General features: G+C 51.1%; 2 protein-coding genes across 2 annotated transcripts in view; both read right to left on the bottom strand.

Annotated features, from left to right (window-relative positions):
* Window positions 1-19,989, bottom strand: part of LOC133247337 (keratin, type II microfibrillar, component 5) — a 76,163-nt gene that overhangs the window by 27,783 nt on the left and 28,391 nt on the right. The gene's annotated exons all lie outside the window — the stretch shown is intronic.
* On the bottom strand, window positions 6,812-19,121 carry KRT82 (keratin 82). Its single transcript, XM_061415987.1, has 9 exons — window positions 18,685-19,121; window positions 16,828-17,036; window positions 14,217-14,277; window positions 13,554-13,649; window positions 13,022-13,186; window positions 10,393-10,518; window positions 8,401-8,621; window positions 8,160-8,191; window positions 6,812-7,192 (listed from the first exon to the last, which is right to left on the bottom strand). Exons 1-9 carry the CDS (start codon window positions 19,087-19,089, stop codon window positions 6,963-6,965), a joined length of 1,545 nt encoding a protein of 514 aa, XP_061271971.1. The 5' UTR covers window positions 19,090-19,121; the 3' UTR covers window positions 6,812-6,962.

Genomic DNA, 19,989 nt, shown 5'->3' with positions numbered 1-19,989 from the left:
ATGTATCTCAAATTTAATCTGTCCAAAACTGTTCTCCCGATTGCTTGTTCCTGTGAAATTCATTCTACTTGCCAGGCTTGCTGTCTCTGTACTGGCTCAGGCAAAAAACTTGGGGGCCATCCTTTGTTCGTCAACTTTTTCCATATCCCACATTCAGCCCATTGACAAGTCCTACCTTCAAAATATACCTGGAGCCTTACTGCTGCTCACCACACCATTGCTCCCATATTGGTCCAAGTTCACCACTCCTCACAGGGTCTATTGAAGTATCCTTCCAGCCAGTCATCCTGCTTCCTCCTCTGCCCTCTCTGTCTTTCCTTAATACCATGCTCAGAGTGGTCCTTTAGAAACAAAACATGTCAGATCATGCCATTTCTAAGTTCAAACATCCAGAGTAAATGCCATACAGGACTCTACATAGTCTGCCCTCCTCTTTCATTGACCTCCCTTCCGTCTGTCTGTCCTTTGCTCACTCTGCTCCAGCCACTCTGTCTGCCTGTATGTCCATCAGACAGGTAGGAAAGCTCCTTCTCAGACACTTTTCGCATTTACTGTTTTTCATTTGTGCTGGGAAATCTTTTTTCCTCAAATGGCCGCATGGCTGGGTCCCTCAACTCTTCCAGGTCTTTGCTCATAGGTCCCTTCTCTTTAAATTCCCCTCCTCCACGTACTCTCCATCTCCTCTCCCTGCTTCCTCCTCTCCCTGCTTCCTCCTCTCCTTAGGAGTTCTCACCATCTGAGGTCCTTGCCTGCATGGATTTGCTGTTTAACATCATCATCCCAGGCTGTAATGTAAGCTCCAGGAGGCAGGCACCTGTGTGTGTGTGCGTGTGTGTGTTTCTCCTCTTCATCCCTCCTTAGGAGAGTGGAGGCAGGTGGTAGGCAGGATGTGTGTTTTTGCTGAATGAATGGAGACACTGGAAAGATTAAAAGCAGGAGGAAAAGGGAGACAGGACAGGGGGTAAAATTTTATTATCACTGTGCAAACACTCGCCCTCCTTGGTACATAAATGACCTGGGGAAATTTTCTAACCTCTCTAGCCTCAGTTTCCTCATCTGTAACATGGAATTATACCTACTGCATAGTATGTGAAGGACACATGTGGAAATGTTTGGGCGGGGTGTACGTTGTGTGGAGCCTCGTGTGGTTATCCATTTCTCTCCTCTCTTCATCCCCTTCTTTTCATCTCTGCCTCTTTCCCCCTTTTTTGCCTCCCTTCACCTGTAAGCTGTCATTCCTGGTGTGGTCCAGAACCCCACCTCATTCCTGCTCCAGTGGTTATGGCATCATTACCCCACCAGTCATTACTGGGGCTGACCCGTGTCTCAGCTTCCTTCAACCCTAACAGCTGGGGCGGGATGGGGGTAATTGAGACCAGTCATGCATGACCCCTGTTGTGAGATGAGCTGTCACCATTAGCAGTTTATAGTTCTGAGGTATTATTTCACCAGACGATGCAAAATACAGTCCTCAGCCATTTTTAAAGGGTAGCAGGTGGGGAGAGGGGAGGAGTAGTCCTGGAAACTCTGGGCTGGGGCTTTTGCTGCTCTGACAGTTTCTTCTTCCTGTTGAGAGTTGGTCTGGATGTAATCCTGAGATCTGCTGGCTGAGCTAGTGTAGATAGATTGCTGGCTCATCTTGATGCTAATTGCCCTGGGAGGAGGGGGAACTGCTGATGAGGGAGGGGGCCATGCTGGTTGGCTGGGCAGAGCCTGGGAACCTTGGCTGCTCTGTGTGTGTGTGCATGCCTGTGGGTGGGGAGGAGGGTGACAGGGAAATCCCAGAGGATGAGATGACTTTCTAAAGCCACCGCCTCCTTCAGTGTTTCCATTTTGCCTGGGGACAAGTCTGCACTGGAGAGAGGCACTCACTGGGATGTGTTCATGCTGAGACCTGCCCCAGTGGGAAGGGAGACTCAGGAATCTCCCTGCAGAAGGAGGGGGTGATGGGAAGGAGCCGAGGCCCTCTAGCCCTCTGTCCTGTCAGGTTAATGATGCTGAGATAGAATCTAAACACCTCTCAGGAGAGACAAAGCACCCCTCTTATTTGAGCCCATCCCCACCCTTTCAAGCAGCATGGCTTTTCTCTTTTTTTCAGGTTTAGCCCAAATTCCTCACTTGTCCACACAGTTTCAGGGCGAAATGATGCTCTTCATAGGCATGCAAGTCAGTTCACATCAAAAACCCTTCACTGGGTGCTGATGTGAGCCTGGCATCGAGCTAGGTGTGGGGATGCCAGCCAGCTGGGTGCAACCCTCTTCCTTCTACCAGACACAGGGATCCTAGGTCCCCTCCTCCACTTACAGCTCCATTTCTGTGGCCATTTCCCCCAATTCAAGCCCCAGGAGGACAGTGGCAGTAGTGAGTCTCCCTGGAACCCCTGATGGGACCAGGATGAGGAAGGGGTCCCAGGGGACCCAGAGTGTGGGGCAGAGCACAACTGAGGGAGAGGGCAGTGGGGCAAGGAAGGGTCTCCCGTGGGTAAGAGGAACAAGAAAATGGAAGACATTCTGGGGAGACAGAAACAAAAACAAGGAACCTCATTCCAGAACCTCCACCCAGGCCTCTTTGGGCTGTTCGCCACCTGTCCTTGCGGGGGCGCTCTGGGAAGGGCTGCGATTTGAACTCCGGAGACGGAGTGGAATGCAGGGAGGCTCTGGCTTCAGCAGACATCTCTCCCTTCCTCCGGGGGGTAGGGCGGGGGCCTAATCCTCCCTGTATCCCTGCACCTGGCGCAGGGCGGGTCCTGGGAGAAGCTCGGGAGGTGTTTGCCCAGCTGATGGAATGAAATTCTGGAGCACCAGCAGGAGGCACTTTCATCCCGCCTGCCTGGCGTCACCTCCTTTCTGGGGAAAAGAGGAGAGTGAGGGCGCAACTGCGCAGCGCTGAGGGGGCTGTCCTGGGGGATGCTCTGAAGGGGCATGCTGGTGCCTCTAGCTTACATCCAGGACAGGGCCACCCTGGGATGGGAATTCCTGCAGGGATGGTCACCGGGCCGGAGCCCACCTCTCTGTGAAGGTGGAGGGATCTTCCTTTCTCCTTTACCCCACTGGGGTGTTTCCTGGGCCCTGGATAGTCATCTTCGGGACAGAGGTGGCCTGTTGTCATCTCTGTTTTTGCTGACTCCAGGCTGGATTGTCTCTGTAGTTTTCAGAGCTTTGGGTTTTTAATCAGCAAGCGGCTTACTGGCTCTAGGGCAGGTCCAGGGTGGCAGGGCTTCAAGTGGGAATGGAAGCCGTAAGGCCCTTGTTGTCCCATCTTCTCTTTCCCTGGGTGTGGATGTGCGTCCCTGAAGTCCCCGGCTCTTGCCTGTCTGACTCTGCGTGTGCCCTGACTCAGGGTTGCTGATCCCTCAGCCTTGAACCTCACCCCCCGACCCTGCTGCCACGGGCTTCCTTGCCTCCTCTCAGTCTTGCTGGCTTTTGGGGTCCAGCTTAGCTGCCCCTCCTCATGCGACCTACCCGAGGCCTGTGACTAGGGTGGGAGCCTCAGTTCTGTCCTCTTTCACAACAAGCCTGACATCTATAATTTCGTGTCTAAGTCTGTATCCTCAGGTAGGCTGTAAGCCCCAGAGGCCTGGATTGGAGCCAGGGCCCCATTTTTGAAAGACAGTTTTTTAAAGATATAATTCATGGATCATATAATTCACTCATTTAAAATGTACACGTCAATGGTTTTAGTATATTCCCAGATAAGTGCAACCAACACTATAGTCCATTTTAGAATATTTTCATCACCTCCAAAGAAACCTTTAGAATATTTTCATCACCCTTACCCCATCCTCTCCTTCCTCCAGGCCTAGGCAACCACTAATCTGCCTTCTGTCTCTATAGGTTTTCCTAATCTGGAATTTTGTATGAACGGAATCAGACTATCTGGTTTCTGTGTCTGATTTCTTTATCTACCTTATGTTTCCGAGGTTCATCCATGTTGTAGCACACATTAGTACTTCACTCCTTTTTATGGCCAAATAATATTCCATTGTATGGATAGATCAAATTTTGATCACCCATTAGTCCATTGCTGGGCATTCAGGTTGTTTCACCTCTTGGGGATTGTGAATAGGGCTGCTGTGGAACATTTGTGGATGAGTTTTTATGTGGACATGTTTTTTTGTTTTTAAATTTTTTTTTTCTTTTTTTCTTTTTCTTTAAAGAAAGGCAGACTGCCACGTGCAGCGCCTCATTTGGATGTGTCTGGAGTCTTGGAAGCTTGACTACCCTACGTTCTCCTACAAATGGACCTTGAGAGCTTGTTTGGAGGTTCTAGCAGGGGAGCGCGGCTACTCGTATACCCTTGACCGAAGACCGGTCCTCCTCTAGCGGGGATGGTCGTCCTCTTCGACCGAGCGCGCAGCTTTGGGAGGGACGCACATGGAGCGGTGAGGGAGGAAGGGGACACCCGCCTAGCCAGCCAGATCAGCCGAATCAACCCTGGCGATCAATGGGGTGACAGATGTCGCAACCAGATCGCCCTCACATCCTGTTTTTAAATTTTTATTGGCGTATAGTTGCTTTGCAGTGTCGTGTTAGTTTCTACTGTACAACAAAGAAATCAGCTAATGTGTACATATATCTCCTCTTTTTAAAATTTTGTTCTCATTTAGGTGACCACAGAGCATTGACTAGAGTTCCTTGTATACAGCAGGTTCTCCTTAGTTATCCGTTTTATACATAATATCAGTAGCGTGTGATGTCAGTCCCAGTCTCCCAGTTCGTCCTGCCTCCCCTCTCCTCCCTTAGTGTCCATACATTTGTCCTGTATGTGTTTTCATTTCTCTTGGGTATCTACCTAGGCGTGGAATTGCTGGGTCACGTGGTTACTCTAACGTTTAACATTTTGAGGAATCGCCAGACTGTTTTCCATAGTTTACAGTCCCTACTGTGGGCTCTAGGTACCATGTCTTCTGCCCCTACAGGTAGGTGCCACATCTTCTGTCCCTAATGGGGCTGCCTGGTTCACCACTATGACACCAGTTGCTGGGTGGCCTGACCCACAGCAGGTGCTTGATAAATACATTGAGTGAATGAAAACTGAGTGGATGGGTCCTTTGGAATAAGATGCCCATAAATCAGTAACCCTTGTCTCTTCAAACCCTGTCCTTGCAGTCTTCTCTGTGAACCTCTCTCTGACACCCCTGCCCAGCATAATCATCAGTTGCTTTTTCTTGTCACTTCCATCCTCTCTGGCTGTCACTACTTATGACTCCTCTCTGAGGCCGAGTCCCTCCAGGGTTCCGAGGGTGTGTAGTCACCTCTCTTTCACCAGCTCCTAATGCAGGGCTTGGCGCAGAAGAGCTGCCCTGTGGGGCAGGGCTGTGCGGTAAGGGAGTGTTCAGGACACGGGAGCACAGGGGGGCATCTATGGTGGGGGGATTGTTACAGGGAAGCAACATGGAGGGTATCAGGGCCCCTCTGAGGGAGGAACTGCTGCCACCAAGTCTCAGCTCCAGGCCTTGGGGCTGTGGAGAGGGAGAGGCTCCTCGAGGATGCCCCTCCCTGGCCAGGCTGCTACCCAGCTTCCCTGTCAGCCCCAGGCCTGACTCTGTCCTGCATCGAAGGTGGATGTGGTACACGTAGTCCAGGTTGTGGAGGCAGAGTCCAGCCCTGGAGGCTGCTGAGTACAGACATGATATAAGGGCCCCATGGGCTTTCTCTAGGACGTATGCAGGGGACCATGTGGTGAGGAGGCCTGTGGGGAATCAGACCATGGTTTTTAACATGGCAAGTGACTTCTAAACTCTTGTGGTATGATGCGCAGGCTTTAAGTGTAGTTTGTATGGCTCCACACTTACTCCACAGGCCACTTGCCAATCATTCACATGTAGTTTTCCCATTTGTATAATAACCTCTGTTTCCACTCCCAATGCTCCCAACTGGCCCCCAGGCCCCCAAAGCTGTTCATCGGTTTCACTTCAACCTCATTGTCCTCAGAGCAGGGTGAACAGTCCTGATTCCTGTAGCCTGGGAACAGTTTATTGGGAATAGACAAGCCCAGAGGCTCATGGAAGAAACGTGGATCCCTGGGTGGGCAGGAGGCAGCACTACTGGGAGGGGGTGTGCTCTGGGGAGGTGAGGCCAGTTCAGCACCTTCTCCTCCCTCACAGCCCCTGAGGCAGAGCCTCCAAACCTGCTGAGGCAGCGCCTTAGCACTGTAGCCAGGAAAACATGCTCACATCAGACCCAAAGCAAGAGGAACTCAAGGGAGAGGGAGCTGGCAGGGGGTGGCTATGTACAAGAGGTGCGGGCATGACTGATTCCCTGGAACGAATAATGTCAACTCTTGATTGTCCCTTTGTTTTAGGCATTTCTTTGCCATCAGCTGCCAATATCAGCTCAGGAAAGAGATGTATTTTTATAGTGCCAGTTCAACACAGCTGAGCTGGTAAATCTATTGCCCAAAGACCATCTCCTGATTCTGTGTGCTGAGAGCAGCGTTGACATATTCCCAGTGATTCTGAAATCCTGGCATTTGGCTTGGGAATTTGGGATGGGATTTTGGGGTGTCTCCTTTTGATATTTGCAATAATGCATGTATTAGGTGGGAGCTAGAAGGAGTTAACTTTTCTCATGCGGCAAGTTCCATGGGGTGATCCACAAAGCAGAACTGTGATGTGCCCCTTTGACCTCCTGGGGGAGAGAAGTGTTAGGGGGCCATTGCCATTTTCCTGGTCACACTAGAGCCTGACTGTCAGCAGTCCAGGGAGACGGGACATGTGTTTTCTTCCTTTGTACCTTACCCTCACCCGAGGGCCTCGCTCAGGGTCTGCACGCAGCTAAGTGAAAAGAGACTCTTGAAGATACCTGAGGGGCAGCTCCCAGTGAAAACCCAAGGGGAATCTTTGATCAGTAGAGAAAGGTGGGATCGTGGAACAGCCTTGTCTTGAACTCTGGTTGTGGGGGACAACATCCCAGCCTGGAGCTTGTGCCCTGTCCCCTGGGCTACTAGCCTCTGGGGCTGTACTAACACTTGTGGCAGGAGGCGCTGCCCCCAGCCCCTAGCTTCACACCGGAGCTCCGCCTGCTCCCACAGACGAGGAGCCCCTGGGGCTCACAGGGGATGTAGATTTCACTAGTGCCCACGATGCCGCAGCCCCCACTGCTCTTGAGGACACCGGTGCTCCCTGGACAGTACACGGGTGTGCTGACCACACATGGCTCATAGAGGATGGCACCTTTGGAGCTGCTCACAGCTGTGGGGACAGGAAGGGATGTTGAGGGCCCTGCCAGGCCAAGCCCTGTGCCCCCACTGGCCCCGCACCCTCACTGGCCCCGCACCTGCTGTCGTCATGTCTAAGGACACCCCCATCCCAGTTACCAACTTCCAAGTCTCCTATTGTTGTTTAGTTGCTCAGTCGTGTCCAACTCTTCTGTGACCCCTTGACTATAGCCTGCTAGGCTCCCCTGTCCATGGGGTTTTCCAGGCAAGAGTACTGGAGTGGGTTGCCATTTCCTTCTCCAGGGGATCTTCCTGACCCAGTGGTCGAGCCTTGTGTGAGGAGTCACTTGTGTCTCCTGCATTGGCAGGCAGATACTTTAGCACTGAGCCACCGGGGAGGCCCAAGTCTCCCATTCCAGTCACATGAAATGCGTAGCAGTCCCCGCGTGTCCTTCTTCTTGCCCCAGAGCCCTGTCTTCTGCTTTACCCTCTCTTTCTATTTGTCCGCATGTGTGCATGCGTGCTAAGTTGCTTCAGTCGTGTCTGACTCTTTGTGCCCCGGTGGACTGTAGCCCACCAGGCTCCTCTGCCCATGGAATTCTCCAGGCAAGAATACTGGAGTAGGTTGCCATGCCCTCCCCGAGGGGATCTTCCTGACCCAGGGATCGAAACTCTGTCTCAGGCGTCTCCTGACCTGGCAGGCGGGTTCTTTATCCCTATCACCACCTGGGAAGCTCCCTATTTGTCTGCTTCAAGTCTTGTTTCTCCAGGAAAACATCCTCTTGTCGAGATGGTGCCTGGCAGACCACGCTGGGTGTATGCTCCTGCTTCTGACTCCCATAGACCTGGGCAGCCCTGAGGGAGAAACTCTCCATCCACCAGGAGCTCTTTCCTTTAGGGTGAGGGAGGCAGGCTAAGGTTTGGGCAGGGGCAGTGTGGTCTATGTTTGGGTAGATCCGTTCCCAAGATCCCAGAGCCCCTGCAGAGTCCTCAGTACTCACAGATATTCACGGGTCCAACACCTTCACATAGCCTGGAGGTGAGAGGGAAAGGAGACACGAGAGACCTGCATCAGAGAACGAGAAGAACACAGCACCCCCTGCCCCTGCCCGCACCATGGACCTGCCAGTGAGGAGGGGCTGCAGACTGCATGCTGTCTCAGATTTCCTGTGGATGGGCTGAGAGGTGGGCAGTGGCTGTAGCAGCAATCAGAGGGCAGGAGAACAGACATCCCTGACCCACCTCTGCTCCTCGCCCTCCAGCAGGCGCCTGTAGGTGGCGATCTCGATGTCCAGGCCCAGCTTGGAGTTCATCACCTCCTGGTACTCCTTGAGCAGGCAGGCCATGTCCTGCTTGGCCTTCTGCAGGGCCTCCTCCAGCCCCGCCAGCTTGCACTTGGCATCATTGAGGGCTGCCTCGCCCTGCTGCTCCGCCTGGGTCACTGCAGCCTCCAGCTTGCAGCGCTGGGGGAGAAGCACAGAAAAGTATTACAGGGGCCCCGGGACCCTGGGCTGATTTTCAGAAGAACAGAGAGCAAGGTCATTGTGGGATAATTGAAAATAACATATATTGGTCTCTTCCCCCAGTTCCTGGCACAGAACTCCTCCAAACCTTGTAGTTTAAGTGATGAGCACACCAGAGCATCCTTTGCCCTAACCTTTGGTCTTTGACCCTGTGTCTGATACAGAGTCCCAAAACCCCTTAGAATTTCCTGAGTATTGACAATGTCTTTTGTTTAAATAAGGTGATTCTAGGTGGGCTCCTGGGTGGGGGCTGGTCACCAGAAAAACTAAGCCTTGATTAGAAGCTGGGAATTTTCAGCCCACCCCACCATTCTCCTAAGAGGGGAGAGCAGCTGGGAATGGAGGTGATAAATGATGATGCCGATGTGAGGAAGCCTCCATAAAATCTCAATAGTAGAGGCTTCAGAGAGCCTTCAGGTTGTTGAACACGTGGAGGTACGGGGAGAATGGCATACCTGGAGTGGGCATGAGAGCTTCGTGCCCGTCCCACACACTTTACTTTATGCATCCCTTCCACCTGGGTATTCATTTATATTTCTTATCATATTCTTTTATAATAAACCAGTGTGTGCATGGGTGCTCAGTCATATCTGACTCTTTGTGACCCCATGGACTGTATCCTTCCAGGCTCCTCTATCCATGGGGATTTTCTAGGCAAGAATACTGGAGTGGGTTGCCGTTTCCTCCTTCAAGGTATCTTCAAGACTCAGGGATTGAACCCACATCTCCTGCATCTCCTGCCTTGGCAGATGGATTCTTTACTACTGTGCCAACTGGGAAGCCCATAATAAACCAAAAAAGTAAACTATTTTCCTGAGTTTTGTGAGCCACTCCAGCAAATTAATTGAATCCAAGGAGGATGGTCATGGAGCCCTCCAATGTACAACCACCTGGTCAGGAGCACAGCCTGGACGTGTGATTGGCATCTGAACTGGGGGCAGTCTTGTGGGACTTGGGGGGCAGCCCCTAACCTATGGGATCTGATGCTATCTCCAGGTAGGTAGTGTCAGAAGTGAGTTCAATTGTGGAACACCCAGCTGGTGTTGCAGAGCTGGTTGGTGTGGAAACACTCTTCCCCACTATCTGGTGTCAGAAGTGTTGTGAGTGTGACTGTGTGAGAATGAAGGAGGGACACAGAAGGAAGAATGAGTTCTTCCTACAGTCATGGTTATGTGCCAGGTTCATGTCTGCTGTGGGTTTCAGCCTAGAATTGTGACGTCTGGTTCCCCCAGGGGATGGAGGCCAGTGCTCCTGTCTGTGACACTTCAAGGAGATCTGAGAGTTTCCTCTTATGCCAAGCAATTACTTTGTGGTTAATACATTTTAAGCATCTGCCTGGTCTTCACTAGCCCAGGAGGAAAGGGTGGGTCTGATTTTATGGACTCTACAGCATCACCTTGAATTTCAGGATCATAGAATTAGAGTCTTTGGTTGGAAGGGGGTGTGGAGGACATCTTTTCTATACCCCCATCTCGTGAAGTATTCTTGCTATTTCATCTTGATGAATATAGGCTGCCTAGTCTCTGTTGGGGGCCTCACTATTGCCTGACCCTGCTTATCCTGCTGTGGATCAGCTTTTCTGAACAAAGGGCTCGCTCCCTCTTGTGGGAAACAGTGCAAGTTTACTCCCTCCCCCTCAGGTCCCCCAGGGAGGATGAGCCTGCCCTGTACAACCAGGACCAGATGGTGGGTCAGCCTGTGATGGGCTCACCTGGGCTTTGACATTCTCAATGTCTTGCTGCAGCCGCTGGATCAACTTGTTTATTTCCAGGATCTCATTCTTGCGGTCGCGGAGGTTGTCACAGTGATTCCCGGCCGTCAGCTGAAGCTCCTCATACTGCCAGACAGGGAGGTCAGAACCTGGGCACCCACACCGTGGTGCCTCTCAGCCCTCATTCCCACTGTCCCAAGGCTCTGCTCTCCTGACCTCCTGCACTGGGTACTCTGGATTCTTATACTTGTTATGCTTCCCCAGCCCTTTTCCACTTCTGGTCCTTTTCTGGGCTGCTTCTCATTCCCTTTTCACCTCCCAGCCCCGAACCTTCAAGCTTATTAAATTCTCCCCTAAGCTCCAAGCTCCCTTCCTCTTTTTCATGGGTTCTGTGTCTCATCCTTTTCTCTATGCCCTGGAATTTCCCTCCCTTTTGCTCCGTCTGTGCTCTGGAACTTGGAGGGGATTTCTGCCCTCACGCTGGGGTACCTAACAGACCAAGAACTGAGAACGCAGAACATCTGCCCCCTCAGGGTAGATTTGCATGTTCTCCCTCAAAACAATTGAAAACAAAATTCAATGTTACTATCTCGGTTTAACACTTTTTTTTAAACCTCTGCACATAAAATCTAATTTCTTAATAGTGAATTATAGATGACATCAATAGATTTTTAAAAATTAGCCAACTATATGTTTTCTGCATATAAAAATGAGCCAACTGTATGTTTTCTGCATATAATGCATTTTCTATGCAAAACAAGATAAGCATAAGTCACTCTCTTTGGTTATTGTGAAATAAACTGGTAGTTGCCTAATCACTATCCATACTTCTTTTCCTCAGACAGAACCCCAGATAAAAGAATGTTTCTCAGCTTTCTCTACAGTGAGGTGTAGACTCTTGCAGGGTAGGGCTTCTAGGAAAGCTGTTTCAAGTCAGGGATGATTCACCTGGCATGTTCCTTTTGCCCTCTCTTCCTTCTGCTTGGAGTGGACATGGGAGACTGGTGGTATTGCAGCCATCTTAGGGCATGAGGGTACCACGAGGATTAAGGTTCTTAACAGAATGGCAGAATAGCAAGCTCGAAGGAGCCTGTGTTTCTGATGGTAACTTGGGGTCGTCTAGGCAGTGTATTTCTGTACTTCAAGTTATTTGAGAAAAAAATAAAAAATAAAATTTGTTTTAACCATTATTACTTAAAATTTCGGATCTTCACAGCCAAGTACAATTGATAAATAATAGAATTATCGTTCTGGTTCTAACTTAGAAGGATGGGTAATTAAGATTGTTTTCCTTAAGGCCTGATGGGTGGCCCAGGAGAGCAATCAGAGGAGGAGCTCGCCGGAATGAGACCTGGCCATAGATGGGCCACAGACTGACTTACAGGGAGCTGACCCCAGGTTAGGGTTTGATACCTTGATTACCATGGATCTGAAGGAAAAGGACAGAACATTTCTTGGGACACTTCCTGAAAATTGGCCTTCAGAAAAATGTCTAGAGCCTTCAGGGAAGCTCTGCCGATTGCTGTGATCTAGCTGTGTCTCCAGCCCCATATCCTTCATGGTGCTTCACACTGGGGACACCTCCCCTTCATGCTTCTTGGACTGCTCCTGCTGGCTCTCAGCCAGACACCCTTACCATGCTCTGCTTATGGAAACCATACTTGGCTTCCAAGACCCAGATCAAAGGCCAGTGCTCCTGTCTTTCCAGACACAATCTGTCACTTCCGCATCATCATGCTGTACCCGGGCCTATGGCTAGACTTTGGTGGCCACGTCATGCCACCTCGTATCCTTCTGGCTGTTTATACCTCTCTCTCTCCCACGGACTGTGACTTCTTTGAGGATGGGGATGGTCTGACTCTTAGTATCCTCATGGTTCCATACAACCCAGTAAGGCCCTCCTTCCCTGGCCAACCATTTAAAAACCGAATTCCCGCCGCACTCCCTGTGCTTCACCCTAATTTATTTTTTTCCATAGCACGTGTCCATCTACTGTACATCCGCTGTACTTGTATGTCCTGTTTGGCTGTCCTGCCCCTGCCTCTGGAAAATGAAAGTGACATAGAGGCAGCTATTATTGTTCTGATTCCTGTTGGATCTCAAGCATCCAGAATGCTGCTTGGCACATGATGAATGTGCAATAAATGAATGAATAAATGAGTGAGTGAATGAATGAATGGTACCTTTCATAGATGGGGTAGGTGAGACTGAGATGATAGTATCTGTTAAGTCAGATTGCCCTTGGGGGACAACTGCCCTCCCAGCAAGCCCCTAATTACCTAAGTCTGGGGCCACCTTAATCACAGTTTCTGCCCCACCATTAGTAACCATTCCACGCCATTAGCCTCCTCCCACACCCGGAAACTCTGAGCCAATTTGCCATCACTGCCAATTAGTATTCCTTGAATGCTACTTAGGGAAGCACTTCCTGTGAGTCTATGAGTGTATAAAGCTGGGGAGCTCTGATGAACAGGTCTGGGCTGTCTGCGGGGTCTCTCCCACACTCATGGGGACCTGTCCTGAGGCTTGGTCAAAACAACAGAGGCTGGAGAGGCATGGCGTACATTTTCTCTCCTGATTCCTGGAGGAGAGTGGTTCTGGGGTCTCCCAGGCCCTGCCCAAGACTCACCCGGCTCTGGTACCAGGCCTCTGCTTCGGCTTTGCTGCGGTTGGCAATTTCGTCATACTGGGCCTTGATCTGGGCAATGATGCCATCGGTGTCCAGCTCCCGGCTATTGTCCATCTTCACAGTGACTGAGGTGTCCGAGATCTGAGACTGGAGCAGGTTCGTCTCCTGGGGGTGGGGGCCCCGGGTGAGAATGGGTGAGCTCTTTGAGGATAAAGTTGGTGAGGGAGAGGGGAAGAAATGAGGAGACCCAGCCCTGACATTCCTATGGCAGATTTGCCTGGCCATCCCAGCCTTCAGTCACCGACCTGCTCCAGCCCCCACCCTCCAGTTGCACTGAGACCGAAGAGCCAGGGTGTGGGCCCTCTGACTTCTGGGAGTCTCTCTGCCTGACACCCAGCTGTTCCACAATGACTTCTTCACTTGCCCACTTTTAAGCCACAAAAGTACCCACAGGGCAGGAGCTTTCCCTGCCCACCATCCCTCCAGAACTGGCCCCTGGCCAACCACCTCTGGGCAGCATGGCTGCAGGTACCTCGGTATACAGGGTTTTCAGGAAGTTGATCTCGTGGATCAGAGCTTCCACATTGATCTCCAGGTCAGAATTTATCAGGAAGGCTGTGTCCACATCCTGCAGCCAGGAAAGTGACAGTCATAACCTGGGGCCACCCCTCTGCTAGCTGGGCCACCTCCCAGGCAAGCTGGTAGCAGGTGACAGGTGTGGGACCCACGTGGAAGTGAAGGGGGTGACAAAGCCAAGGACCTCATGCCTGGGCCTGGCATCCCACTGGGGAAGGATCTGAAGGGAATGGGATTAAAGGAGATGGGAGTCCATTCCTCAGAGCTGCTATGGACCCTGGGCAACAGAACACATAGCTGTCTATGTGAGGGGTTGTCAGGATGGTTTTTATCTCTGGGGATTTGAGTCAGAGCTTTTGTCTTTTGATTTGGCATTTGCCACATCTCCAGCTTCTTGGACAGATGTAAATACAACACTTAACACGAGTTGGGCAGTGGAGGCTCAGTCACTGCCCTTCTGGAGCAGGAGGCTGGGCCTTTCTCTCCCTTGGGGTCAGTGGGGCTGGTATCGGGGTCAGCAAGGTGGGCTGGCTGCAGGCCCGGTCCAGGGGTTGAGTGTCCCCAGGCCCACTAGGCCAGCTCAGAGCGCCTTCTCCCTCCATGGGCCACCCTCCCTCACCTTCTTCAAGGCAACAAACTCATTCTCAGCAGTGGGTCGCAGGGAGAGCTCCTCTTCATATCTGGTGGAAGGGGCAGGGGGAAAATGTTTTAGTCACGCTGGTGAGATTTGGAAGGGTGTGGGCATGGGGTCTGAGAGTAGGAGCCTCTGGGGACAAGTCACAGATTGAATGCCCTATGGAGGTCTGGCCCTGTCTCTGGTCACCTCTGGCCCCTTCAGCCACTCAACACAGATTTTTTTTTTTTTTTTATCATAGCCTCTTATTAGCCACTTTGTAAGTTTATGTTCCACTCCAATGCCTGGTAGCCTTTTCCTGTAATGAATCATTCTCTGGGAAGACATTCTTTTTTTTCAATTAAAAAAAGTATTTACTGGCTGTGCTGGGTCTTAATTTCGAAATGTGGGTCCTTAGTTACATCATATGGGGATTTAGTTCCCTAACCAGGGGTCAAACCCAAGCCCCCTGCATTGGGACATGGAGTCTTAGCCACTGGATCACCAGGGAAGTCCCTGGGAAGTCCTTCTTAAAGCTACCTTTATTCTATCTTGCTGCTGAGGAAGCTTACTTCATCCAGTCATTTCCTCTGGGAAAATGGTGAAGAGTTGGCTGCCTGTTGCTGGCACACCTGTCTTTTCTTTTTGAAAAAATATCTGTTTATTTATTTGGCTGCGCCAGGTCTCAGTGGCAGCATGTGGTATCTTTCAGTCGCAGCATGCGGAATCTAGTTTCCCGACCAGGGATTGAACCCAGGTCCCCTGCACTGGGAGCATGGCGTCCTAGCCACTGGGCCACCAGGGAAGTCCCACAACTGTCTTTTCTGAGTTGTTCTGAGAGTTGGCTGCGGTCACTGCAAGCCCAGCTGACCCGTGCCCCTCCTCGCCAGGAGAGCGCTGAGCCTGGCCTCTACCTGCAGCTCACTCGCAGAGGTAGCAATTACCCACTTTACCAGATCCTCAGAGAGAGCGGCCTATTTCCTCTAGGCTCCAGGGAGCTCTTCGCCCACTCACTGCACCCCAAGGCAACGGAATCAGGGTCAAGGGTTTAGTCTGGTCAGAATGACTCAGTTTGATGAGCGACATCAATCCATTAAAAGCTTCTCTGTGCTTCCTGACGCCCGAGCTTCCGTTTTCCTGCAGAACTCAGCCACTGCACAGGTGCTGGATGCTGAGCCTGCTGCTTGGGTTTCAATCCCACTCTCCTGCACTTGTCATGTGACTTTGGGTGGGTGGCTTGGCCTTTCTTGGCCTCAGTTTCATCTGTAGAATGAGAATATCACTGGTCCTGTCTCACAATTACAAACATCACACAAGTTAATGTCTGCAGGACACCAGGTCAGTACCTGGAACAGGGTACGGTGTGCTTGCTATTGGTGTTAAAATACCACTTGGCCTCATCCTTCTCCAACAACCCCACTTTTAAAATTCAAAGTCCTAATCTTGAGCTGCGAAATATGTCTCCTGATCACCTTGTATCCATGAAGAAAGGCATCGCTCCTGCTGAAAGGGCTGATCTCGCCACACCCACAACCTTGCCACATCTCCCCTACCAGTCTGCTTGAGTCGTCCCCTCCCACTTGCACACTCTGGTCCTTCCTTGTCACCTGCTTCTGTCTCATCTCCTTTTCTGTGGTCTAACTCTGAACTTCTCTTTTAGAAGAAGCAACTGGAATGAAACAAATCCTTCAAGGCCTTGAGCAAACTGACACCTCCCCTGGGAAGCCTTCCTGGGCTGCTTCTGCTCTCTCACTCTCTTGGGCTTCCTCTTCCCTCCTGCCTTGTACCATGCTGTAGCTGTTGGTGTGCATACCGGGGTATCTTGCTGACTCTACCAGGACATCTAGAGGGAAAGAGCCAGATTTTCCCAACTTTATCAAACCCAAACTGCCCAGCACAGCATCTGACTTGGACTAGACACATGCGTGACACCTGAGCGTGTGTCCCCAACATGGCTCCACTCTAATGAACCCTCGTTCTTAGTGTATTCACACTGTCCTTGGAGACGTGTTTCTCTCGGCCCTCTCCCACCAACATGAGAGGCTCACCCAGGACCACGAGGCAGTTTATCTGGGCCTCAGCTTCTTGAAAGAATCACTAAATCTGTGAATTCTTGCAGATGATGATTTCGAGTTGGACCAGGAAGATGCGGGGTAGAATATATTAGCCCGGATGTTACAAAGAAATGCCGAGGTGGGACTTATCAGGAAGAAGGAACAGCAGGAGTCCAAGCTGGGAGGAAGGAGGGCTTGGGAATCTGTTTGGAGGCTTAAGAAGTGTTCAAGATCTGTCAAGGGACTTATGGACGATGACGCACAACAGGTATGAGGGCAGAGCCCTGGAGCACTGGGAACAGCAGGAGAAAACTTGTTTTACATGAAGAGAAGTCGAGCGTGGTGGGAAGGGGGATTAATACACATCTAAAATCTCAGAGCTTGTACGATGTGCCTAATGGGTAGTAAGGATGCTCTGCCTACATTATCCCACGTGACTGTGGGACCCCCCCGAAAGGTCTACATTTTCAACTTCCCATTTTATAGATGGGGAAACCCAGTGCCCAGATTGTTTATGTCACTTGCCTCAGGTGCCCGGCTGGGTAGCAGTGGGGCAGACTCACTTTTTCTTGTAGCCCTCCAGTGTGTCATGGAGGCAGTGGAACTCTGACTCCAGCCGGTCTCGGTCCCCGGTCAAGAAGTCCAGCTGCCTCCGAAGGGTGGAGATGTAGCCCTCGAAAATGGGCTCAATGTTGCTCGAGCAGCACTTCTGCTGCTGCATGAAGTTCCACTTGGTCTCCAGAAGCTTGTTTTTCTGTTCCAGGAACCGGACCTGCAGCCAAGAATAGGATATCATGGGGCGGCAGGGACCCTGGGGACCACAGCTTGTGAGAGTAAGTGCTGGTGCAGGCAGTGGAATCCGTCTGTGCTCCGACCTCCATCACATTGCTGCTGTGTCTCTGTCTCTCCTGCTTGGGGCGGCTTAGGGGACCCCCAGCTTCCACCAGGGGTTGTGTTGTAGTGGAAACAGGGCTGCCCCAAGAGGCCTGGGGTGTTTCCTCCTTCCAGCCCTGCCTGCCTGCCACCAGCCTGGTAACCTGGGCCAAGCCACTCAGCCCCTCAAGCTTGTTTTGCTGCCTCAAACTCATACTTAGGATTGCATAGGGAGAGCTTTGTACATCTTCATGCTAATGGAAGCTGATGAGGCTACTGGAAATTGGGGTTTCTTTAATTACAGCCCAGGGGTGCTCAGGGAATAAAGCTCAAAATTCGGTCCTGGCACTCATTGCTACTCTGCCCCATCTCCATCCTACATGGCCAAGTCCAAACCATGTCCCTGCCACAGTAATGCGGAGAGCTCCTGGCCTACCCTTCATTTCCGTGGCTTGGAGATGGAGGTTAAGAGACACTGAGTGAGTTGGCTGTGGTCACCCAGCTAAGCTAGTCACTGGCCGGCACACACTGTCTCCAGTCCTCACCCTGGGATTTTGCACCTGGTGCACTGTCTCTCAAGAAAACGATAGAGGAAGTCACATCATCTTCCTCCTGGTCAAAGGCTTGCTCAGCAGAAGGCCCCCAGCCTCCCAGATGGAGATGTGATGCAGCTGACGATCAGGGCTCACAGTGTTGGAATGAGTTTACAAGCAGTGCTTAATGAGCTTTCAAAATAAAACTGTAAGTTTAACATTTTCCATTTACTAAAACAAGTTCCTTTTGGGAGCACTTTTGTGAGTATTACCTTCTTTAATTCTCCCTCCATCTCTGCCCGCTTTCCTGGGGCTGGGAGTCAGGGTCCAGGTCTCATGACTGCCAGCCCAGGACTCTGACCTAAACTTGGGATCACCAGGAACACCAGCTTAGTCCTCGGTGTGTATCCTGATCCCAAGAGCTTCCCTGGAATATAGGGACAGGCCCAGAAGCAGCCGAGGTGACAGGCCAGGAAGACGCTGAACTTCCAAAGGCAGCACATCACCCTTCTCTCAAGGCTTTCAGAGCCATGACTTGGGGGTTGAAAGATGTGAGACTTGGTCATGGCCACTTTGTGTCCCTAGCTCTGACTGCTCCACCTTCTCTTCATCACAGACCTAAGTTGATGGCAAATTCCAGGGTCACAGTGCCAAGGGTCTCACCCCAGTTCATGTCATTGGAAGGAAGATCTTTCATTAAAGCCTCATCAGAAAGGGCAGGTCTCTGCCTCTGATTGCCCCGTTCAGTATCTATCACGGCTTTGGGAGTTCCTCTTATAGTCTGACCTCAGGCCCTCTTGGTGAGTTTATCAGATAATACCCAGAGAGAAAGATAACATATTATAAAAAAAGACAGACAAGCAGAAATGTCCACTGCTGAGCCTGATCTAACCGGCTTTCAGCGACTAGGGGTCATGGAGCAGCCACACCAGCAGCCCCAGGTTGTGGCTCCTGGGACAGCCACAAAGTGCTGTCTGTCTCCCATGGCCCTGCACCCCGGCACCCACGTCCTACCTTGTTGATGAAGGATGCAAAGCGGTTATTGAGGCACTTGATCTGCTCCTTCTCGTCCCTCTTCACCCTCTGGACAGTCGGATCGACCTCCAGCTCGAGTGGGACCAGCAGGCTCTCATTGATGGTTACAGGGGCGATGCAGGCTGAAGACCCGCAAGTGGTGCCTGCTCGATACCCAAAGCCAGGCAGGCCACACCTGGAGGCCACCCGGGGCCGCCCGAAGCCCACGTTGCACAGGCTCCGGGAGCCGAGGCAGCCCAGGGCACGGAAGCTCCCACTGCCCCCAGTCCGGCATGGCCCCTGGCTCACTGCATAGTGAGTGACCACCCGGGGGAGGACAGCTGAGCAGGAGCTGAAGCTCTGGCCGCCACATCTGAAGCCCTGCTGGAAGGAGCGGCACGACATGGTGGCTGTGAGAGGTGGAGAGACTGCGCCCTGGCGGGAGGACAGAGGTGAGAGTTATCAGGTGAGCTCAGCCTCCACCCTTTTATCTGGTCAAGGATGGAGGGCCGAGCTGGGCCGAACCCCATGAAATCAGGTTTATGAGCTTGGCATATTGGCAGCTGCTAAGTACCGAGGTGGATAATTAGGGTAGCAGAGAGCAAAGGGTAGGAGCCAATTGTCCATGCAGGTTGGACCCATAAAAATCCTACTTGTCCTCTTCCTTGGTGATGAAAGGGGCCAACCAGACAGATGTTGGGTCGGCCAAAAAGTTTGCTTGGTTTTTTTCTATAAGATGGCTCTGGTAGCACTTAGTTGTCTTTAACTTCATTTGAAACCATTTTGTTCAATTGTACTGTGACAGCTGTCATATCAGCATGCGTTAAAAAAAACTTACCAAAACCAGTGAATTTTTGTGTAGCTGTTTTAATATTGAAGATGGAAGGAAAAAGCAGCATTTTCGGCAAATTACCCTTTATTATTTCAAGAAAGGTAAATTCGCAACTGAAATGCACGAAAAGACTTGTGTAGTTTATGGAGAAGGGGCTGTGACTGACTGAACATGTCAAAATTGGTCAAAAGTGGTTTGTGAAGTTTCGTTCTGGAGACTTCTCACTGAATGGTGCTCCATGGCCAGGTAGACCAGTTGAAGTTGATAGTGATCAAATTGAGACATTAATTGAGAAAAATCAACATTACATCATGCAGGAGATAGTTCACATACTCAAAATAACAGATCGAGTGTTGAAAACCATTTGTACTGGCTTGGTTATGTTTGTTGCTTTGATGTTTGGGTTCCGTATAAGTTACGTGAAAAAACCTTTTTGACCATATTTCTGCATGTGATTCTCTACTGAAATGTAA

This window comes from Bos javanicus, chromosome 5 (genome assembly GCF_032452875.1).
Source record: "Bos javanicus breed banteng chromosome 5, ARS-OSU_banteng_1.0, whole genome shotgun sequence".
In the NCBI taxonomy this organism is placed as follows: Eukaryota; Metazoa; Chordata; class Mammalia; order Artiodactyla; family Bovidae; genus Bos; species Bos javanicus.
This window is presented reverse-complemented; position numbering and strand designations above follow the sequence as displayed.